The sequence below is a fragment of the Mesoplodon mirus genome, assembly GCF_964341445.2.
Source record: "Mesoplodon mirus genome assembly, chromosome: 3".
In the NCBI taxonomy this organism is placed as follows: domain Eukaryota; kingdom Metazoa; phylum Chordata; class Mammalia; order Artiodactyla; family Ziphiidae; genus Mesoplodon; species Mesoplodon mirus.
The window spans coordinates 104,695,586-104,719,423 of record NC_138978.1 but is presented as its reverse complement, the minus strand read 5'-3'; the positions used below and the strand labels follow the sequence as shown (position 1 = coordinate 104,719,423).

Sequence of the window (23,838 nt, the reverse complement as noted above, 5' to 3'; positions counted from 1 at the left end):
GCTCTGCGGCATGTGGGCTCTTCCCGGACCGGGGCACGAACCCGTGTCCCCTGCATCAACAAGCGGACTCTCAACCACTGCACCACCAGGGAAGCCCTCTGTAGTTTATTTTTTAATCACTCAGTTACAGAGGGCTGCAAAACTCTTGCCACATCTAGACCCAAAAGTAAAGGGCTCTGATTCGTAAAATGCAGATTTCTTGTTGCATTTGGACAGCATGAGCAATGTGCTTTCACATTCTTTGTATTTCCATAGTTGTTGGACTTAACTGTATCTACAAACTAAAAGAATAGAAAAAAAAAAAAGGTTTGTTCCAAACTATACTTACATAAGCATTTCTTTCAGTAAGACACACATCAAATATTTGTATGCATCCTAGGGAAGTTTTAGGGCACCTAAAGAGAGCCAACATATGTGAAAGAAGCTGACAGAATTCATATCAAATCACCATTTGTAGCAACTTTCTTACTGCCAATCTCTGGGTCACACTGAAATTTAGAATCACTTTGCAGGGAACTGATTTTGTTTGGATGAAGGGTAAGGAAGCTCTAGTCTCTATTTTGATGTAATTAAAATCTCTCAAGAGCATCAGCAGTCTATATAGCTTGATTTTGGAAAAGTAAAGTAAGCAGACCAGTTTTGAGCCCCAAACACATTTTCTTATTGAGTTCTCCATCAAAAATGGCAGTTGTGGAGTTTTTCATCTTAACATGGTCGTAGGACTAGTGCAATCCAGAGAGTGAAGGAGGTGCAAAGATCAGGGCAGGAAGCGTTAACTCATTTTAGGTTACAGAGGCATGTTAAGATACAGTCACTGATCCTAAAATCTTTTATCATCTAGAGTAAGGTTTAATGTAGTCCTCAACGTATTCTGGAAACTCCTTGTCTTGTAAATGATGTTCTGCTTCTTCAGTATATAATAGATCGTCAGAATTCAAAAGGTCAGTAAGTAAAGGGTTTCACCCCCAAACACCATCCTTTCAACTTTCTGGTCGGAAAGCCAGTGCTACTGGGTGCAAGTTCCTTCAGTGAATGTAGACATTTCGTTGTCACTGTGATGTTGGTTGTCAGATTCTGGTATATTTCACTTTGGGAGGCACCATGTTATAAGCATTAGGAACTTCAAACTAAAATTTTCCACTCCAATGGTAACCCTTATCTAGGATCTCAGCTGAAAGGAATGAAGCTTGTTTGAATCAGAAAATGTACTTTACATGTATAAGTATATCAGCTTTAAATTCTGCCAGATCTTTAACAAGCAACTTGGCTCTCACAGAAACCCTCTGATTAGGATAGAAACAGGCCCCTGACCATTATCCAATGTCAATTTGCCTGGCAGAGTTAGCATTAATGCTACCTTTGACCTCGGCGCCTGGAGACACAGGCTGGGTGCCCAACACCATTCCTGGGCCCCTGTTGCAGTCTGTACTTGGCAGGGCCAACGTGGGCCTTGTTTGTTTCTCTTAAGTTGTTTTTTAAAAAAACATTATGGTAAAATATAAAATTTACCATTTTAACCATTTTAAGTGTACAGTTCACTGGCACTAAGTACATTCACATTGTGCAACCACCATCCATCATCCCAAGTTGAAACTTTGTACTCATTAAACAATAACTCTCCTTCTCCAAGACCTTGGCAACCACCATTCTACTTTCAGGTCTATGAATTTGACTATTCTAGGTACCTCTATGAGTGGACTATGTGTCTGGCTTATCATTTGATTTCATAACTTGTTGACTTGCTCCTCAAAGTGTGATCTGTGCACCAGCAGCATTGGCATCACCTAGAACTTGTTAGAGGGGCAGAATGTTCAGACCTCCTAAGTCAGAGTTTATATTTTCACAACTTCCCCAGTGACTCCTGCATGTTAAAGTTTGAGAAGCATTGACTTTATCTACTGAGAATTCTAGATGGGTCAGGAACCAGGCAGGGAAGTCACCAGCCATTCAAGAGTGAGCAGCTGTGGTGTATCAGAAGCTTTTGGGCATTGTGGTGTGTGGTAGTGAGCAAGACAGACATGGTCAGTCCATACTTCGGCAGCTTAGTCTAGAGAGAGAGAGAGGAAGGAAATAATGTTTTAGTGCTAGCCAAAAGAAATAAAGATTGCTAAAGAGAAGGATGATAGCCAGTCATGAAGAAGTGGTAAATCTTCCCTGATGAAGTGACATTTGGATTGAGTCCTAAAGGTTGGATGTGAGTTAGCTGATGCTTGGGGCTGGGGAAGAATTCCAGATGGAAGTGACAGTGTGAGAGTCCTGCTGTGGAAGGAGCTTAGAGCTTCCTAGAGGAGGTCACTGCAGCTAGGGCTAAATATGGGGGTGGGGGTGCAGGAAAAAAGGAGATGAGATTGGTTGCTGCTGGATGGTGGGTGCTGTGAGCCATGCTGAAGATCTCAAAACACCAAAGTAACGTGTTGGATGTGCTTTTGAAATGGATTCCATTGATGTGCTTTGGAGGGGAGACTATGGGAGCTTAAAGGGGCCTAGGTTTTGTTTTGTTTTGTTTTTTTCTTTGACCTAAGCTACCAGGGTGTAGGCAGCTGAACTAGGCTTGGCCATTTGGCTACTCCCATCTAGGACTTAAATCTGGAGGCAGTGCAGCAAAGATTCAAAGAATGGGTATCTGGCAATGACGAGTGACAGCCCAGTGGCGGCAGCACCAGTCCCACCAGTGGAACTTTCTAACCAGACTTTCCATGGCAGGACCCCGGCAGTCTTTTTTTTTTTTTTTTATAAGTAGTCTTTCTTGGATCCTGACTGTGTTTTAAGACTGATTCTTGATACCGAGTTGTATGAGCTGTTTATAAATTTTGGAAATTAACTCCTTATAGGTCATATCATTTGCAAGTATTTTCTCCCATTCAGTAAGATGTCCTTTCATTTTGTTGATGGTTTCCTTTGCTGTGCAAAAGCTTTTAAGTTTGATTAGGTCCCCTTTGTTTAATTTTGCTTTTATTTATTTTGCCTTAAGAGACAGATCTAAAAATATATTGTTATTTATGTCAAAGAGTGTTCTGCCTGAGTTCTCTTCTAGGAGTTTTATGGTTTCAAGTCTCACATTTAGGTCTTTAATCCATTTTGAGTTTATTTTTGTATATGGTGTTAGAGAATGTTGTAATTTCATTCTTTTACATGTAGCTGTCCAGTTTTCCCAGCACCACTTATTGAAGAGACTGTCTTTTTTCCATTGTATATTCTTGCCTCCTTTGTTATAGATTAATTGACAATAAGTGTGTGGGTTTATTTCTGGGATCTCTATCCTGTTCCATTGATTTTTGTGTCTGTTTTTTGTGCCAATACCATACTGTTTTGATTAACATAGCTTCGTAGTCAAGCTTTGTAGTATGATTGTGCTGAACACTTGAATTAAGGGAGTGTGATACCTCCAGTGCAGTTCTTTTTCCTCAAGGTTGCTTTGGCAATTTGCGGTCATTTGTGGTTCCATATAGATTTTAGGATTATTTGTTTTAGGTCTGTGAAAAATGTCATTGGTATTTCGATAGGTATTGCATTAAATTTGTAGATTGCTTTGGGTAGTATGGACATTTTAACAATGTTAATTCTTCCAATCCAAGAACGTGGGATATCTTTCCATTTCTTTGTATCATTTTCAAATTCCTTCATCAGTGTTTTATAGCTTTCAGAGTATATGTCTTTCACGTACCTGGTTAAGTTTATTCCTAGGTATTTTTTTATTTTTGATGTGATTCTAAATGAGATTGTTTCCTTAATTTCTCTTTCTCATAGTTCATTATTACAAACAAAGAACCCAATTAAAAAATGGCAGAAGGCCTGAATAGACATTTGTACAAAGAAGATATATAGATGGCCAACAGACACGTGAAAAACTGCTCAACATCACTAATCATCAGAGAAATGCGAATCAAAACCACGAGATACCACCTCACACCTGTTAGAATGGCTATCACCAAAAAGTCTACAAATAACAAATGTTGGTGAGGGTGTGAAGGAAAGGGAACCCTAGTACACTGTCGGTGAGATTGTGAATTGATGCAGCCACTATGGAAAACAGTATGCAGGTTTCTCAAAAAACTAAAAATAGAACTACCATATGATCCAGCAATTCCACTCCTGGGTATGTATCTGAAGAAAACAAAAACACTAATTTGAGAAGAATCTTGCACCCTATGATCATAGCAGCATTATTTACAATAGCCAAGGTATGGAAGCAACTTAAGTGTCCATCAACAGATGAATGGGTAAAGAAGATGTGATGTACATACATACAATGGAATATTATTGAGCCATAAAATGAAATTCTGCCATTTACAACAATGTGGATGGACCTAGAGAGTATTATGCTTAGTGAAATAAATCAGACATAAAAATAAATACTCTATTATCACTTATATGTGGAATGTAAAAAATAAAACAAGTGAATGTATATAACAAAACAGAAACAGACTTGCAGGTACAAAGAACAAACTAGTGGTTACCAGTGCAGAGGAGGAAGGGAGGGAGAGGTGAGATAGGGGTATGGGATTAACAGACACAAAATACTATGTATAAAATAAGTAATCAACGGGTATACTGTACAGCACAGGGACATATAGCCATTCTTTTGTAATAACTTTAAATGGAGTTTATAAAAATAATGAATCACTGTGTTGTACACCTGAAACTAATATAATATTATAAATCAACTGTACCTCAATTAAAAACAACAGACTGATTCTACAACATGTCCATTGATTCTCAGTTGCCTTACAGGCTTTCCTTTGAATTCCTGTTTTGATTGATTTAGCCAGAGCTGGTGTCTGTTGTTTGCAACCTCACCACCCTGACAATTACTGTCTTGGTCAGTGGGGAAAATGCTGCATGTTCTGTGAGGTTGGAAGTGAATAGAAGCTGTTGTCAGAGTTACGGGAATCTTCCTGCAAGGTCATCACTGTCATCAGGAATAACAGCCCCTCTTCGTTGATTTCTATGACGGGTATTTTCTGTCTTGTTCTGACCCTGCTCTGCTGACTCCACCCCCGCCCCCTTCCCCAAGAGTCTTTCTGGGCCCCATCCACTCTCATGTGCCACCAAAGGTTGGGCAGCTGCTCATTACTGTATACTTTAATAACAGTGTAGCAGGTGCAGTTGGCTGTCTAATAACTATTCTGCCTCCTTCCTCCATATTTACCAACAGGACTTTGATTTTGTTCAAGTATGGGTGGCCATGTCCTTTAGAGAAGAAACACATCAAGACCTTGGGTCCTGGATGATTGTGCTGAACACCTGAATTAAGCAGTGCTGATTAAGCCACCTCTTTTGGATTTCTTTTAATGTGAGTTAATAAGTTTTAATTTTGATTAAATTGCTTCTAGTTGAGTTTTCTGTTGCACCTAACAAATGCAAATAGTTAATAGTGCATTATATTTTTGAGTATTTACCTTTTAAACACTCTACTTACAGTAATACTTTTAATCATCTGGATACTCTGAAAGGTAATTATTACTATTTTTGTTATATTCATTCATTTTTTGTTTGTTTTTTAGATTCCACATGTAAGTGAAAACATACAGTATTAATCTTTCCTTATCTCACTTCACTAAGCATAATACCCTCCAGGTCCATCCATGTTGTTGCAGATGGCAACATTTCATTTTTTTTGATGGGAGAGTAACATTCCATTGTACGTATATACCGCATCTTCTTTATCCATTCATCAGTTGATGGACACTTAGGTTGCTTCCAAATCATGGCTATTGTAAATAATGCTGCTATGAACATTGGGGTGCATGTATTTTTGTCAAATTAGTGTTTTCATTTTCTTTAGATACATACCCAGGAGTGGAATTGTTGGATCATATGGTAGTTCTATTTTTTTTTTTTTTTTTTTTTTTGTGGTACGCGGGCCTCTCACTGTTATGGCCTCTCCCGTTGCGGAGCACAGGCTCCAGACTCGCAGGCTCAGCGGCCATGGCTTATGGGCCCAGCTGCTCCGCGGCATGTGGGATCTTCCCAGACTGGGCACGAACCCGCATCCCCTGCATTGGCAGGCGGACTCTCAACCACTGCACCACCAGGGAAGCCTGGTAGTTCTATTTTTAATTTTGTGAACAGCCTCCATACCGTTTTTCATGGTGGCTGTACTAATTTACATTCCCACCAAAAGTGTACTAGGGTTCCCTTTTCTCCATATCCTTGCCAACATTTAGTATTGTTGTCTTTTTGGTGATAGCCATTCTGACTGAGGTGATATCTCATTGTGGTTTTGATTTGCGTTTCCCTGATGATTAGCAATGTTGAGCATCTTTTCATGTGCCTGTTGGCCATCTGTATGTCTTCTTTGGAAAAATGTCTATTGAGGTCTTCACCCATTTTTTTAATTGAGTTGTTTGTTTTTTGATATTGAATTGGCTGAACTTTTTGTATATTTTTGAATTTACTCCCTGGTCAGACATATCAATTGCAAATCTCTCTCCCATTCAGTAGGTTGTCTTTTCTGAAACATAATTATTAATATTTTAATGTTATAGGTGGGAAAACAGGCTCATAAAGATTAAGCAACATGATCCAAGATTATATAGTCTGTCAGTCAGGGTCCTAAGGAAAACAGGTGGTACACTCAAGATAATTTGAGGAGGGTTTATTGACAAAGAGACTAACTACAGAGTTTTGGGAGTGGTGTAGGGGAATCATAGAGCTAGTATAGGAAGCCAGGGCTAGAAAAGTGGAGCTGTTACAGGGAGAGGTTACCTGAAACTGGAAGAAGAGATAGACAGGTCGAGCAGTCTTGCTTGAGAGGAACAGTGAACCTCGAAGGAGGGTTATGGTCATCTTGATGTGACTTCACAGGGAGTGATCCCTAGGGGAATAAATACCCTGACCTTACTCTCCTTCCTCCATCTACTCTTCTGCCAGGCAGAGCCCACTGAGCTATTGGATGTAGTCCAAACAGACTAACTTGCAAGGGCAGAGAGCAAGGTGGGGAAGGATGGGGAGGTAGAGGGACAATTGGAAAATATCTGTTGTGGTCCAGGCTGTTTGCCCCTTACTGTCCTCTCTTGTCTGAAATGCAGGTCAAATGTCATGACCTCAACACAAGAGATGCCCAAAGTTCCATCAGCTATTTATCATCATGGGATGATGTTCATTTGTTCATACTTTCACTTTAAACCTAAACAATTAGCCATCAACAGTGCCCTCATATAAAGTAACAGGAGGGAAATGGGAAGATAAAAACAAGTAATATAATATATAGCTGTTACAATCCCTGCTCCTATAACTGGACCCAATGCCAGTTACCTCTTTCTAAGCCAGAGTGTGCTCCTTGGCTGTGCTTTTCCTTAGCTCATTCATTCCAAAGACAGACTATTTAATTATGGGTTCTGGGGCTACAAAGATAAATCAATCACTTATCCTCACTAAAACAGCTCACTTTGCAATAGTTGAAACAGTTGTTTAATTTTAAATCGGGGGGTAATAAGGGGTGAGTATATACGTGATCTCAGGTTTGTGATGGCATTAAAAGAACAAGAACAATAATGAAAGCAGCTCTGCTTTAACTGGGTTTTTTTTCACCCTTGGGATTATTAATTATCAATAATGGATAATTCTTTGCTGTTGGAGGCTGTCTTGTGCCTCGTAGGGTGTCTAGCACCATCCCTGTCTTCTACCCACTAGGTACTAGTAGCACCCCTCTCCCCATCGTGACAAGCAAAAATGTCTCCAGACATTGCCAAGTGTCCCATGGGGGTGATTTATTGCCCAGTAGAAAACCACTGGCTTAAAAGGTAAAGAAAGAGGTCATTGCATGGATGTGCAATAACATATTTATCTGTCTCCAAGTAATGGTCATTCAGTTAGTTGGGAATTCTCTTTTTTGTTGTTGTTACAAATAAACCTGCAGTGAACATACTTTCTTTGTGTACTTGGGCAGATATGTCTGCATGGCAGATTTCTAAAAGTGAAGTTGCTGGGTTATAGGATGTGTTTAGGATTGTGGTGGTCTCAAAATGACTTCTAAGGAGATTGAATAAACAGTGTTACCTTTACTGGTTTATTAAAATATTCTTTTTTGAATTGCCTCAAGTTTTACACTTAAGTAATATCTAAGAAATCATGGGGTTTTTGGATAATTACATTTTATAACACACATTAAAATAAACACATAAATATTATAATTTAAAAATCCTAATGTACAACCCCAAATCATCTTTTATATTAAATATTGGGAAACAATGCTCTAGTCTATCTCCTTCATTTTAGAGATGTGGTAAAGCTATTTCAAGTTTACACTGATCTGGAGTCAACACTCTTTGTGTTCTTATGTTATTCAACCAATTGCTTTTGTTCGAGTCATACTTCTCCAATTCTTCCACATGAGAATCATGAAAAGTTTGGTCAAATGCTTTGTTAAACCCACAGCCCTTCACGTCTGTGATCTTGCCTTCATCTAGTTGAGTGTTGTAGAATGTGGAAGAGGTTGTGCTGCAGTGGGGATTTCTTCAGCAAGCCAACTAAAGGTATTGTACGTGCCTTTTCTCATTTCGTGAGAACAGGCTGAGCATTAGGAAGGAGTGTTTTCCAAGTATCTGGGTGGGTGTGTGAAAATACAAAGCAACGGTTGTACTTTTGACAGCAGGAACCCAAGGAGGAGGATTGGGAGTGAACAGTGCGACATGGCGCAGTGATTTTCAACCTGACCCTCACTCAGCATTTCACTATTCATCATCTCCTACACACAGAGTCTTAGTTGCCAATTCTTTGGCACAGTCATCCCTGAATGAAGCAGAGGTCACTCCTGGGCATCCGTTGTTATATCTTGCCATTCTTCTCAGCATCATTAGTCACTTTTGAATGTATGGAAGAGGGAGGTCTGGGATCCAGCCTTGCCCACTGCAGCAGATTAGGAGCCCAGAACACTGAGCCAGGTACAGATGAAGGAGGTTCGGTTGGCAGGCAGATTTGACCCTGTGATGGGTACAGCATGAACAGCTAGTGCCCCTGGCAGGAGTCTGGGTGGAAGGGCGCAAACCTTGTGGGAAATCTCAGTGATGTGGTATCTGGGGAGCAGGAGGTAGGGTGAAGGGGGGCTTAGAAGCAGAGAGAAGCAGGCGTTCACATCAGGGTGGTCTTAAAAGACAGGCAGTAAGGCCCCAGGAGCCTGGCAAGAATGAGTCAGGACCCAGGCCCTAGGAACCAACTGTGGTGCCTACAGTTATAAACCAGGAAGAGAAATCAAAGCAGAGACCCAGAAACAAGATTTAAGGCACATGGGCTGGGAATTGGGAAACAAGTAAGAGCTTGGTCACTAGAGTTAAAAACCGCACCAGGGGTAATCTACCAATGGTGCAAGATGTTGCCAAATCTAATCCAGCACTGCATTTATAAGGCTTAAGTATATCCTGATTCTGATTAATATTAGCTGAAGGTATGGAGGGTGGCATTGAACATGCAGGTGAGACCTAATGATAGTACAGAGCAGGAATTGGATCTCAAGGTTGTTTGGAAACAAAACTCATGTGCTTCACTCTGCACTGGCTCTGAGGAGTGTGATCCATGTGTTCACTAGACTAGAAGCTCCTTGAGCAGAAACTGTGTCTTCATCACCACATACCTAGGGTGCCTATCAGGGCCTGGCCTGTGCTGAGTGAATATTCATTGAATACATAAAGGAAGGCAAAGAGGGCTGAACAAATGGAGATACAGCCTCTGTTGGGTGGGGTATTCTCTGGCTTTCCCAAGTTTCAGGGAAATATCCTTGCCCTAAACATTCTATACCAACTTATTCTTATTCCATGATATCCAAGCAACCTGCTGGTACAAAGTAAACTTTCCTAGTTTCTTCATATTGGAAATGAAGTGACTTCAACCACTAGTCCTTGTTACTTCCCAGTGTCATTTATTATATTGATATCTGGTTAGCACCTCAGTGGCATGTGGATTAAGTGAGCTATGTAAGTCTCCAAGAGGATGGGCATAGTGGATACACTGAGAACATCCAGTTTCTGGTCCCCCCTGATTGAGGTTCACACCCTGATATATGGGACCTTCTCATGATCTGAGAGCCTCTATAGCAGAAAAGAAAACTGGTAGATCATGAAAACACTGGAGTATAGATCTATGTTATTTATCCTTCATATTATTGTTGTATTTTTTAAAAATTGGCTCCCAGGTGTCCAAAATTGGGTTCATTATATTCCTTAGGTTCATGACATGTCTCATGACAGTGTCACCATTGGCTCATATACTGGCTCAAACATTGTTGACTCATACAAAAATTCAGATTTTTATTTATTTATTTATTTTGTGCGGTACGCGGGCCTCTCACTGCTGTGGCCTCTCCCACTGTGGAGCACAGGCTCTGGACGCGCAGGCCCAGCGGCCATGGCTCACGGGCCCAGCCACTCCACAGCACGTGGGATCCTCCCGGACCGGGGCACGAACCCTCGTCCCCTGCATCGGCAGGCGGACTCTCAACCACTGCGCCACCAGGGAAGCCTCCAAAATTCAGATTTTTGTCTTCTCTTGAGAAATTGAAGAATCCTCCAAAAGATTGGTTCTATTTCACTGCAAGGCAAAAATTAGTGGCTACTCAGAGTTCTGTCCCTGTTCATACCAATCTCTCTTGTCTCTGATAAGAGAAGTTGAAGTGTATTACTGGGCTTGAACTGTTATTCTAATCAAGTGGAAAGTAAACTATTCTCTTGCGTCCACTTCACCGATTTACATTACCTGCCTGTCAGCATTTGAGTTTGAGAACCCTGCTCTGGGAGGAAACTCCTGTGCCATCCCTAATCACTACTACCATTCACCGAGCCCTTACTATAGGCAAAGCACTGAACTAACAGTTTTTCACACATTATCTCTTTATTCATGTAAAACCCTATGAGGTAAGTTCAAGTGTTATCTCCGTTTTACAGGTGTGGAAACTGAAGCTCAAAGAGCTAAATAACTGCCCAAGATGATAAAACTTCTAATTTTTGACACTGGGATTCAAACTTTGGCCTGCCTGAGTCCATAGCTGGGCCTTTTTTAAAAATATATTTATTGGAGTATAATTGCTTTACAATGGTGTGTTAGTTTCTGCTTTATAACAAAGTGAATCAGTTCTACATATACATATGTTCCCGGGCCTTTTTAACTTTACATTACACAGCTTTTCTAACCACTAATCTTATAACAATAGAATTACTGCTGCCCTTCAGTGTTTCTTCCTCATACTCAGTCCACGTGGGGCTGAATTCCAGAAAGAGGGGCTGAGTACCACCCTGCCCTCGCCAGGGCCCATGGTGGACACCCACTCTGTGCCAGTGTGAGAGGGAGTTGTTGCTTTGTTGGATCTGAGAGCTATAGCTCTGCTGGGCGGGAGGACAGGAGATGCTGGGGTCACTGTGACTCTGGGGCAGCTGCCCATTAATCACTGTTCCTGGTTTTGTGTGTGTTTAGCTGGGCTATCCCAGTGCTGTCCCAGGGTCATACCTGGGGAAGTGCATATAAAGGGGCTCGAGGTCTAGACCTGCAGCTCTCAGACCACGGAGATGGGGAAGCTGTTGCTTTGCGTTGGTGAGTGTGGTGGGTCCCAGCCCCACAATATCTCTTAGTTCAGGAGGTGCCAGGCTTCATAAGCTCATTGTCTCTGGTTCCTGGGAAGCATCCTGCGACTCGGGGCCCTGGATTAGGTAGAGGTGGGACAGGACACAGTGAAGGGCCAGAGGGGCCCAGGGAGGAGTGATCAGAGCAGTGGTTGTGTTCTGGCTGCACATTAAACATTTTTATGCCTGGCTTCCACCTCAGGCCAGTTCATTCAGAATCTCTGGGGGAGGAGCCAGGATATCACTACTTTTAAATTAGCATCCAGGGTTGAGAACCATTGACCTAGAGCTTTTGCTGGGACTTCTAAATGTCATGGTTGTCCCTGTGCAAAGCATGTGTGTATACGTATGGTGTTTATTGAAGTGGAAAGGAGATTAGATAGATCTGGCTTCACCTGCTCAGTGTAGAGAAGAGGAAAGAGGGAAGGGTGTGTGTGTCTCCATTTGCTTGAGTTGGTGGGTGCACTCAGAACTGGAGGGTGTGCTGGGGTGTGTCACTCCGGGTGTGCCTGTGAATCTGCGTGTGATTCCTCCTTGGTGTCCTGCAGGGCTGGTTCTTGTGCTGAAACACCACAGTGGTAAGGACCCTGTGTGGTCCTCTCCAGAGCCAGGGAGAGTGTCCACCTGAGAAGTGCTCCATGTCGAGTGCGCCTGCAACCCCGCCCTACCCTGGCTCTGTGTCAGGGATCACTGACCCAATGCAGTTCAGCAGAGGATTTTCAGTCACCTGCTGTTTGTCTCACTCCTTGTGCCAGGATCCAGACTCGAGGATCCATTCTGACCAGGGTTTCACAAGGCATTCTTCCCCCTGCCCCGGGGGACCCCAGCAGTGGGGGAGGGACCTGCCTTCAGTGTAGCTTTGGGGTGTGAGTTGGGGGGTGTTACAGTGGCCTTGCCTCTGAAACTGTGTCCACGCTGCTCTGTGGAAGCTGAGCTCCATCCCCACCTTGCTTTCTGCCAACAAATGCCTGCTCTCCCCTGCCAGGTTCTGCCCACAAACTGGTGTGTTATTTCACCAACTGGGCATTTACGAGGGCCAACCCTGCTTCGATCCTGCCCTGGGACCTGGACCCCTTTCTCTGCACCCACCTGGTATTTGCCTTTGCCTCAATGAACAACAATCAGATTGTTCCTAAGGATCCCGAGGATGAGAAAATCCTCTACCCAGAGTTCAACAAGCTCAAGGAGAGGTGTGTTCACTTTGGATGTGGGGTTGTATTTTACAAATGGAAGAGAGTTAATCCTTTTCTCCTGTAAGTCGTCAACTTTCCTCTGAATCTTGTGTCCTAGCCTCCTGTCCAGGGCGCTCCTGAGCTTCCCTGCCTTGGGAGCTCCCCACTGACCAGCACTCTGAGCTCGTCCTTGCCTCCTTGCCTTCTTGGCTGCTGTGGCCCCTGCTTGGAATGGCCTCCTCTCTCTTCTCTGCCTGGCATCCCCCAACTCACTCTTCAAGCCCCGTGTTGAGGATTCTATGTGTTAATGCTGTTGAAGTGCTTCAGAGGGGGCCGTGCATCACAAATGCTTCACAAATGCTAGTGTTTGTATTACCACATATCACCTGCAAATGAGCCCCCCAAGGGAAGGACCAATGTCTGTGATATCATTGTTCACCAGTGGCTGGGTCAGTGCCCGGCAGAGAGCTGGTGCTCAGTACTCCCTCCCCAGGACTCCTGGGCTCTCCTGCCCCGGGGGTGGTCTGTCACTGCATGATGGTTATAGAAGGGTGGGGGAAGTCCATGTCACTAGATTACAAGCTCTGGAGAGGAGAGCAGGGAGCCTGTCCACTGTTCACTGCTGTATCTCAAGCACCTAAAGCAGTCAGTGGCAAATAATAATTGCTCAGTAAACATTTGTTGATGAAGAAAGAGAGTGAAGAGAAATTTTAGGCTGCCTTTTCTTTTCCTTTTTATGGGACTGTCATGGGAGCGGGGAGTTTAGGGGTCTTTGGACAGCCTGGGGGTTCCTGGGTGTGATGACCTTTGTGTGGGCTGGTTGTCCCCCCTCTTTTCCTTCTTCCCTTCTTGGGTTCTGCTGGGCTCTGCTCTTTTCTTCCTTAGGTTTCCCCACCCGTCTCCCCCTTTCCGTTCCTGTCCCCCCATCCCCCCTACATGCCACAGTTTCCCAAATGAATGAATGAGAACCCAGCTCACAGACTCTGTCCTGCATCACAGGAACAGGGAGTTGAAAACACTGCTGTCCTTCGGGGGGTGGAACTTCGGCACATCGAGGTGAGGCTGTGCTGTCAGGTCTTCTCTCTGGGGTGGGGGCAGTGTATGTGGGAGGAGCAGGCAGGCCGGAGGTGAAGACAGAGTCGGGAGCCAGCTGGGCCATGGGGAGACACGCTAGTACTCCCCCAAGTCCTGACCTGGCCCTGGACTCCAGGGTCCCCCGACCTCTCCTCTATGGTGAGTGAGGGGAGACAAGGCAGGTCCAGGAGGTGGTGAGAAAGGGGCTGGGGGAAATGAGGGGCAAAATGGGGTGCTCACAGTTGTCCCCTCAATGCTTCAGAAGAGGCAGGGCTTTTGCCTCAGAGAGGGGAGGAGTCTTGTTTGGGACATGGATAAACCCCAAGCCTCCCAGGGCCTGGGTTTCCTCGCTTTATAAATGGAGCCAGTGGCATCAACCTGAAAGGATGGGAGGAAAGAAAGTGATATAAACAAGATGCTCAGCTGAGCACCTGGGCACATGGTCTGTGTCCAGTGCATGGTGGCTACTCTGCGTTACCCTCCACTAGGCAGTGTGGTGGTGACAAACTGCCTTCATGTTCTCTGAAGAAACTTGTCCCCTATTTCATGGCTGAGGCCAAGGGTAGAGAGTTGCCTCCCTTCCTGCCTTAGAGGAAGGAGCTGTAGGACAGGGACACCTGGAGGCCTGAGAGTGGGGGAATGTGAGGAAGCACCTGGCCCAGAACCCAGGAGCAATGCAGGGAGGATGCAGGGAGCTGGGTGAGAACCGGCTCTGCCTGACCCCAGGCCTCGCCTCTCCCTGGGCCACGACTTCTTGAACATTCGCTGTGTACAGACGCTGGCCAGAGGCTTTGCATGCATTATCTCATGGTTACTTGGGAGAGGCTTACAAAGTGGCTGTTTACATTCTAAATTTGCAGAGAAAAGCAAGAGTGCGAGCTTAAGAAACTTACCATATTTCACACAGGTGACCATGAGAGATCGCCCAGCTATGGGTGGAAACCAGATAATGGAACTAGGCCTGCCTAAGTCTGAACCTGGTTAATTTTCTAATCATTGCACTCAGGACTAGTCCCAAATTGCTTAAAGTTCAACTCTGATAAGTTACAAGTTTTCCAATAGTGTCTTTACTATGGGAGAGAAAACACTAGAAAAAATAGAAAACAATCAAACAGCCAAAGAACAAAAGAGCAAAGAGCACAGAACCCTTAGAGCATGGCCCTCTTGTGCCACGTTAGCTCAGAGATCTTTCTGGAAATGCTGGCCCTTGGCTCATGTTCCCTCCCTTAATCTGTTCAGGCAGAGCAAGTCAGTGCCAGGACAGGGTGTCAGGACTGAGCTGTTACCCATGAGGAAACAGCAGAGGGACAGTGCCTGGCTAGGGGCGGACCATGTTTTCAGAGGCCAAGCTGGCCTGAGCCTGCACTCTCCACCCCAGGCTGTGTGCTTGTTTCCATCTGGCAGGGGAAGTTGTGGTTTGCAAATCCTCCCTGGAGCCTGAAGTCCCCATTCCTGGGTATTGGAGCCCCATGCTGGGATGGGCTTTAAGAGGCTCTGAGAGTTTCAATGACCTGCCTTCCTTTCCTCAGTCACATCCACTGTGCCCTCCACGGGGTGCGAACCAAGGGGTCTTGTAAGCGAGGCTGAGGTTGTGCAGAAAACACTCCTGGCCTCACCTCTGGTCTCCCTGCAGGTTCACCACGATGCTGTCCACATTCGCCAACCGGCAGAAGTTTGTCAATTCAGTGATAGCCCTCCTGAGGACACATGGCTTTGATGGTCTGGACCTCTTCTTCTTGTACCCTGGACTCAGAGGCAGCCCCAGGCATGACCGCTGGACCTTTGTATTCTTACTTGAAGTAAGGCCAGCCTGGCAGCTCCCGAATCCAGAAATGATTCTACTTTGATCATACCTGGGCTCAGGGCACAGGGGAAGCCTGAGGCCGGGTACAAGGGCAAGACAGCGGTAACAGAAGGTTGTTTACTGCCATCACCTGCAGGTGTTGGACAAAGAGCTGCCTAGCAAGGGCCCTATGGCGGCTCTTTCTCTCTGTCACATCCGGGCCTTGGCCCAGCCCTCCAGCCTGAGTGATGCCTTCTCTGTGCAGCTCCTGGACTCTCTCAGGTGGGCTGTCTGAACTCTGCTCCTGGGCCTGCCGCCAGCCTTCTGTTCAGTGACTTACCACGTTGGCTCACGTTGCCTTTCTCACGAGCCTGTGGGCAGGGCCTGTGTCTGACTCTCCTGGCTCAAGGGGCTCTGTAAATAAAGGTTTCTTGGATGAGTCTTGTTTTCCCAGACTCTGCTTTGTCTGGTTCTTGCATCTGCCTCTCTTTGTTCCCAGGAGGTCCTGCTTGCTGTCAGGAAGGAGGCGCAGCTCACCACGCGTCCAAGGCTGCTGCTCTCCGCTGCTGTCTCTGGGGACCCCCGTGTCATCCAAAAAGCATATGATGTGCGCCTTCTGGGAAGGTGAGTGGGTGCTGCCTTGGTGGGCAGGACATTGGAGGGAAGGAGACATCTCCAGCTCAGAACCCCAGAGGTGCCCAAGCAGTGTCCTTGAGCTTTCCAAGTTCCTGCCCTGCTATAAGTGCACCTTTGGGAGGTGGGCTGATCAGGAGCATAGGTGGGGACAAGGATTATTCCATTATATTCTGAGCTTTCCTTAGGAGATCAGAGGGAGGTGATGTGGTACCAGTCCGCACCACAGCATCCTCTTGGGTAGAGGTGTGTATCGCCTATCGCTGGGTCTCTAGGAGAAGAATCCAGGAGTCTGACCTCTGCTGTCCCAGAGTCCCCTTAGACATACACTGCGTGCCAGATGGCTGGTGTCATAGGGATGGATTAATTACCAACTACTGCCACTGAAACAAAAATAGGAATGCCCAGTCAGGCCTAGTTTTCAGAGCACAGGTCTTCATGCAAAAGTTACAAAATCAGGCAAAGAGAGCTCCTAACTTTCTGGACAGCTCTGGACTAATTTTCTCAAAGCTCAAGAATCGGGTATTTACAGATGTGATAACTGAGGCAGATGCAGAACACAAGAAATCACACGCAATTTTTGCATGTGATTACACTTAGGGAGAGTGGTTCCATGGTGGCAGGAAGGGTGAGAGACATAGTGGGGCACAATTGGCTAGTGTTGGTCTTACAGCCAGGCAGGATTGAGTGAGACCACCTTCACCTAGCTGGGTCACCTTAGACAAATTAGATAATGGTCTGAGTTTCAATTTCTTCATTTTAAAATGGAGACAATTGTAGTACTTAGGGCATTGGACAGATTCAAATTAAATTAGATAATCCACGTTAACCTGTACACCTGTGACCTGGTCAGGCTCAATTACACTTTGTCATTGGGAAAGCTTTCTGGAAGAGATGGGTTTCAATGGTTCCTATAATGGTAGAAGGACAGAAGTTTTTTCAGGCTGTGGGTCAGAACTGCTTACACAGGACGATTTATGCAGATCTCTGTTGCACTTGTATCAGCCTGAATGCCTTTGTTTTCTGTTCTGACCCCTGCTCACTCCCTTGGATACTCTCAGCATGGCATAGGTCCTGATGCACCACTGTCCCTAACCAGCTGTGTGTTCCAGGGGCAGCCTCTCAAGTGGAGGGCACAGCTTGGGCAGTCCCCACAGGCAGAAATGACAGGGAAGTTGAGTGCCCAATTTACAGCTAGTTAGCTAGTCATTGTTGTGATGATCGGACTTGGAAATCTAGCTAGCACAATCTTCATATCTCCTCTTCCTGCCCCTTACAGACTACTGGATTTCATCAGTGTCTTGTCTTATGACTTACATGGAAGCTGGGAAAAGTTCACAGGACACAATAGCCTGCTGTTCTCTATGCCCAAGGACCCCAAATCTTCGGTAAGAAAGAGAAAGCTCTCATGTGGCCCAAAAATCTGTCCCTGAGTCAGGCCATTGCCTCCTAGTAAGAAGGAGGGGTTTGTGTTCTTCCTACCTGCAGGCATATGCCATGAACTACTGGCGAAAGCTTGGGGCAGCACCTGAGAAGCTCCTTATGGGGCTCCCCACCTATGGACGTACTTTTCGCCTCCTCAAAGCCTCTAAGAATGAGTTGTGGGCAGAAGCTGTGGGACCAGCATCTCCAGGGAAGTACACCAAGCAAGCTGGTTTCTTGGCTTATTATGAGGTGACAGGAATGGGGAGCTCTGTCTATTAGTTAGGGCTCCCACACCCCAGCCCAGGGCAAGAGCAAGGACAGGGAGAAAAGCAAGAGTGAGGGCTAGAGACAGGACAAGGAGGTGGTTTACTGGGGCAAGGGAAACCCAATCTCTGGGATATTCTCTGTTTCTTCTGGGGAAGTTATTTGAGTCCTTTGTTAGGGGTGAGGGACTAGGTGGAGTCTGAATGGAGCGGGACAGATATTTTACCCCTTAGAAGAATCTTAAAAGATATCTAAGTCAATCCTGACTTAATACCAAATACCCCTCACCCAGCTTCAATCAATTTAACCACTCATGGCCAATCTTGTTTCTTCTCTGCTCCCTGAATCGCTCCCTCCCACTACTAGATGATTTTGAAGTAATTCAAGACATCTCCCATCAGAGATTCTTTCTCCTCTACCCTAATTCCACTCCCTAATCCCCATCTCAGCAAAGCTTACTGTTGACTGAAGGAAAGAGACATGGACCCAAGGGATGTGAAACAAAAGAGAAGACAGTAAGGGGCACCGAGTGTGTGGCTATATTACCTGGGAAGGTCTTATGGCACAGGTGGATTTTGAGCAGATCTTTGAAGCACAGGTAGAGTCCTGATGGGCAGGAATGACAAGATGGGAAGGACCTCCTAGGCAGAGAACAGCAGGCACATAGACATAGGTGTGTAGGGGTGCCAGGGGGTGAGCTGTGTCTTTACCTGAGGTAGTAGTGGAGGTGCTGGGGTCTCTCCAATCTCTATTCTGTGCTGGCTTCTTAGAGATGTTTTCCTGCTAGTCCAATGAAGCATGGTTATGAGTGATAACATAGTTGAAGGAGTGTTCTTGAAGGACATTATGGGTCAAAGAAATTTTGGTAGACTAAACTTTTAATTTCAAAAAAAAAACAACAAACCTTACACATTAACTTCTGCAGCCCAACTTGAACACATCTACGTCTTTGCAGCCTATGGTCTCCAGATCAGGGATGGGTACCCAGTCCACACTCAGCGCTTCTTTGATTGTAATAACCTAGTTCTCCCTGCCTTTGAGACCTTTATATTTATTATAGATTCGAAAGTTAGTTTGATAACTACCTAGATGGGGCAGTTTATGTTGGTTTTAATGAACAGAGGAGATACTTGTTCATGAAACTTCTTTGAAAAAGATGCAGGTTTGGTCCAGAGTCAAGTTTGTTACTGTGGTAGTTTGGTATTGACATTATTTACCAAACCCTGGTTTGGTTACTTAAGGATGTCAGCCACTCCTTGGTTCTCTCTGTTTTTCCATCACGGATGTCAGAGGAAGGAACGTGCAGTAGTAGGAATTTTGCAGGATAGAGAGAAGGTCCTTTGTGAGTGGCTTCCCCACCCCCTCTTTGGTCTACCTTCTTCTCACTCCCTGGTGAGGGATTCTTGGGTTCTTTATACTTACTGGTGCTTCCCTCCATGGCACTTCACAGACCTGACCTGGTGATCTTCTTGGCAGATTTGCTCCTTCATCTGGAGAGCGAAGAAGCACTGGATTGATGATCAGTATGTCCCATATGCCTACAAGGGGAAGGAGTGGGTTGGCTATGATGATGCCATCAGCTTCAGTTACAAGGTGAGACCTTGTTCCTTTCTTGCTCCAGCACAGAGTTTCCCTCTGCTTCCATGAGGCCTTTGTCTGTACAGTGTGTGAGTGTATGGGTGTGTGTACCTATAAAACTGGCAGGTTAACTTGTTAGCCTGTAAGTAGAAAAAAATCTCAGAATCTTCAGTTTCAAACTTAACAATTATGGGGTTCATTCTTATTTTACATTTGGGAAAAGTAAAGCCCAGAAGGAGCCAACTGATTTGGCCTCGGAGCTGTTTGGATGTGACAGATTGTATCTTTTCCATCAGCCTTACAGAAAACACTCATAAAGTAATAATAAAACCTGTATTCAAGGCTAAACATCTGCCTTTTAGTTATATCTGAAGTTTAAAAGACCATGGATAAAAGCCTTTATTTTCTTCTATGTGTGAAGTGTACAATGTTATCTGCTCTACTTCTCCTTTCTAACATCACTACGGTATAAGGTACGTTGATGTGATTTTTTAAAAATAAAGCAATATCTATCATTTAATATGATGATAGAGGTGATTAGCAGGCTGGGGAGCCAGACAGTATTTAACATTTATGAACATTTACTATGTGCAAAGCATTGCTCCAAATATTTTACATGTAGGAATTTAAAAATTGTTTTTCAAATCGTGGCCAAATATATACAACATAAAAGTCACCATTTTACCCATTTTGTTACAGTTCAGTAGCATTAAGTACACTCACATTGTTGTGTAACTATCACCCTTATCCATCTCAGAACTTTCTTGTCTTCCCAAACTGAAACTCCACACCCATTAAACAACTGCCCGTTCCTCCCTCACACAGCTCCTGCTAATCCCAGCTCTACCTTCCACCTCTATGAATTTAACTACTCTAAGTACTTCTATGAGTGGAATCATAGTATTTGTCTTTTTGTAACTGGCTTATTTCACTTACCATAATGTCTTCCAATTCCATCCATGTTGTAACATGTGCATGTAGAAGTTCTTTGGATCCTAAAAATGTTGGAAATGTTATTATCCATTTTTTTTTTTACACATGAGGCAACTAAGACACATAGCTTTATGTAACTTTTTTCAAGATCCCATAGCTAATAAGCAGTAGAGGCTAGGTTCAAATACAGACCACATGCCTAACCATCCTGCCATATTGCCTTCTGAGAGCCCATCTGTTTTTGCCATTGTACCTAGTACAGTGGGTTGACTGACTACTGCTTTTTCAGGCATTTTTCATAATGAGAGAGCATTTTGGGGGAGGCATGGTGTGGACATTGGACCTAGATGACGTCAGGGGCATTTTCTGTGGAACTGGCCCTTTCCCCCTTGTCTACACATTGAATAATCTCCTGGTGAAGGCTGGTGAGTAGCTATGACCTGGAAACTGGGGTTGGCTGTTGCACACCCAGCTACTGGTGAGTGCTTTCTGTTAGATCTAAAGGCTTTGGTGAGGCAACATGACACTGAAAGAGGAGAATAAGCTTTGATGCCACACTAGTCTGCTTTCTAATCTTGGTTTGAATGCATGCTCTATTTGACCTCTGTGAGCTTTGTTTTCCCCATCTACAAAATGGGAGTAATCCTTATACTCAGGACATTATACAAACTAAATGAGATATGGAATGAAAACATGCTGGCTCATAGTGAACACAATATATGTTAGTTTATTTCTCTATTTCTTTTTCCTGTTTTCATGGGACAAGAGCCAGAAAAGGAAATTAGGTTTCTTCTTGATATCTCTTTGATAGTAGAGACTGCCTTGGCAGTTAGGAGATGGAACCTGGCATGCTAGAGCTGCAACAATCTTGGAGATGGTCTATAACCCTCATTTTGTGAGGAGACTAGGGCTCAGAAAGATAATACAGCCAGTCAGGGGTGGAAATGGGACTCCAACCCAGTTCTTTACAGCATGCTATCGAGAGCAGCTTCTTGCCCTCAGCATTGTTCCTGGTGCCTCCCACAATGGGGGACACAAAAGGGTTCTCCTTGAGGATTCCACAAGTAAGAAATAGGCTTTGGGGGCAAGGTCTTACTCAAGGTGCAAAGGTCAAATCAAGGGCTTAAGCATAGAGAACTGGCAGACTCGTCCTTGGGGTTATTCACCGGAAGTGTAACAGATCCACTGAGTGCCCATGGGTCCCTGGGATCATGTTAACATGATGAGGTAGGGGAGCAGGGCTTCTATGTGTTGAGATTTTGTCTATGTCCTCAAGTGGCTGCATTAGGAAATCCTCCAATTCTGGTTTGGGAGCAGGTACTTCAGCCCTGGAGTAGGTCTAGTCCTGCCAGTAATAGGATGGAAATGAAGGGGGTAGGAATCTCAACCTTTTCTGATGATTTCCTCTAGAGTTCAGTTCAACTCCTCCACCAGAATTTTGGCTCTCAACTGCTGTGAATTCTTCAAGAATTGGCCCAGAAAGGCTGACTGTGATCAAGGATTTGACCACTGATTTGGGGATCTTGCCCCCAGGAGGAGAGGCTGTGGCCACTGAGACCCATAGAAAGTCTGAAACTATGACCACAGTCCCCAGAGGGGGGCTTGTGACCCCTACAAGGGAAACTCTGTCCTTTGGAAAACACCCCCTAGCTCCAGAATGGAAGACTGAAACCTCTGGAGAGGAGACCATGCCCCCTGTGGGCCACCAGGCTGTGACCCCTGGAGGGATAACTGTGGCTCCTGTGCATCTTCAGACTGGAGAGAAAATCATGCCCCCAAGAAGGAAGGCTAAAGCCCCTGAGAAGATGACCATCCCCTCAGGAAAGATGACAGTCACCCCTGCTGGGCAGACTGAGACTCTTGAGAGGAGAATTTGACTTCTGAGGTGGACCCTGAACCCCTGGTGGGTTACTTTGGTCTTCACACAGAAGCTGAAAACTGGATGCTGCTCTCTGGTCCTGTCATCTCACCCCCAGGACACACTCCTCTTGCTTTTGACAATCCCTTTGTTCCCACTGATGGAATCATTCCTCTGATGACTCAGTAACCCTTCCAATGAGTCCTCTCTCTCTAAAGAAAGAAAATCCAGAAAATTCTGCTGTGGACCGAGGATCCTAAGATCTGTTGTTGACAGAAGCTGGGGAAAGTCCTTGCCTTTTCTTCTAGGTCCCCTGACAGAAGCTGCCTGTGCCCAGCCATTCATAAACCATTCTTGGGGCAAAGCAGGCCCCAGGCCACACTGAGTTAATCTCTTTTCTGTTGAATAAACTGGAAGCATAAGAATTCATTTGAGTTCTCTGAAGTTCTTTTCTTGAAATGACCTGTGCTAGCCAGTTGTCAGCTTCTCCCTTTAAGGTCACTTTCCTCTCCTGTTATTTTTGGAAAGAGGGAGTTTGTGTCTAGCCCATGCTGATGTGGATTCCAGTGTCCATTATGTGCTTCCCTCTCTGCCATGAACAACTGCTGACTTCACTGTTGGTCAGAGCCAGAATCTCCTCTAGAGGTGTTTTCCATACTCCCCAAGGGGGCTGAGAGAAGGAGGAGGGTGTTGTGCCTTCCAATTATATTCCCTACTTTGTAAAGTCTTAGTTGGCTCTGAAAAAACACCCCCACCTATTCTCTCCATAAGAAGTGGTGGAGGGGGAGACAAAATCATTATCTTTTGTGTTACCTGCAAACTTCTCTTAGGTTTCCTCCAGAAACACCAGTTCCTATACTACACCCTGAAGTCCACCTACAGAGTATTTTCTTGGGCATGATTGACCCTCATAGTCAATATAGACACAGGACCAATTTCTAGCCCCCCTTTTCTGGGAAACAGTGATGCTAGTGAGTGTCAGATCTACCACCAATATTACCTTTTCGTTTGGAAGTGCAGCCTCCAAGACTTTAAGATAAGGGTCCCATTAAAGTACCTGTGGGAGCAGGCACCTATCACAAATGATTAAAGCAGGTATAGTCTGTATCCACACATATGTGGGCACATGTCCCCGGGACCATGTTGCCACACCATAAATCCCAAATCAGTTAAGCTGCAAAACAAACCAACCCCAAAACTTAGTGGCTTACAAAACAGCTATTTATTTAGCTCATAGATCTAAAATTTGGTAATTTACGCTGTGTTCAATTAGGTGGGGTTTTTTTTTTTTTTGGAAGAATTATTACTTTTTTTAAATTGAAAAACCAGGTCGTTTTTATGGTCTGAACTGGTCTTGGCTGGAATGACTCAGGCATCTTCAGTCAGCTAGTGGGTTGGGTTGGGGTGGGCTGGTTTGTCATGGCCTCAGCTGGGCTGACTGAGGTCTCTTTGCATGAGAACTTGCATTCTTCAACTGGCTAGTTTACATGGTTGTGGTCTCATTGTTACTAGAAAGCCAGAGAGAAATCTCCAATAGACAATTAATTTTTAAGTCTCTGCTTGAATCTT

General features: G+C 44.7%; 2 protein-coding genes across 7 annotated transcripts in view; both read left to right on the top strand.

Annotated features, from left to right (window-relative positions):
* The window catches only part of WDR77 (WD repeat domain 77), a 100,899-nt gene that overhangs the window by 9,728 nt on the left and 67,333 nt on the right, over positions 1-23,838 (top strand). Inside the window, exon 11 of one of the 2 annotated variants that reach the window (XM_082613139.1) lies at positions 3,748-4,701. The exons of the other annotated variant lie outside the window; for it this stretch is intronic. The gene's annotated coding sequence lies outside the window, so the exon portion shown is untranslated. Of the gene's footprint in view, positions 1-3,747; positions 4,702-23,838 lie in introns of those variants that run through there. 2 annotated transcript variants of the gene reach the window in all.
* On the top strand, positions 4,800-22,708 carry OVGP1 (oviductal glycoprotein 1). 5 transcript variants are annotated; one of them, XM_082613134.1, is made up of 10 exons: positions 4,800-5,293; positions 8,380-8,477; positions 12,535-12,739; positions 15,429-15,594; positions 16,078-16,202; positions 17,491-17,599; positions 17,700-17,885; positions 19,377-19,493; positions 20,701-20,836; positions 21,822-22,707. In XM_082613134.1, the coding sequence occupies exons 2-10, from the start codon at positions 8,426-8,428 to the stop codon at positions 22,286-22,288; spliced, it is 1,563 nt and encodes a 520-aa protein (XP_082469260.1). In that variant the 5' UTR covers positions 4,800-5,293; positions 8,380-8,425; the 3' UTR covers positions 22,289-22,707. The 5 variants fall into 5 exon arrangements, with proteins under 5 accessions (XP_082469260.1, XP_082469262.1, XP_082469261.1 ...); XM_082613137.1 differs by lacking the exon at positions 4,800-5,293 and adding an exon at positions 13,721-13,777 and having other exon boundaries at positions 8,221-8,477; positions 21,822-22,708; XM_082613133.1 differs by lacking the exon at positions 4,800-5,293 and having other exon boundaries at positions 8,222-8,477.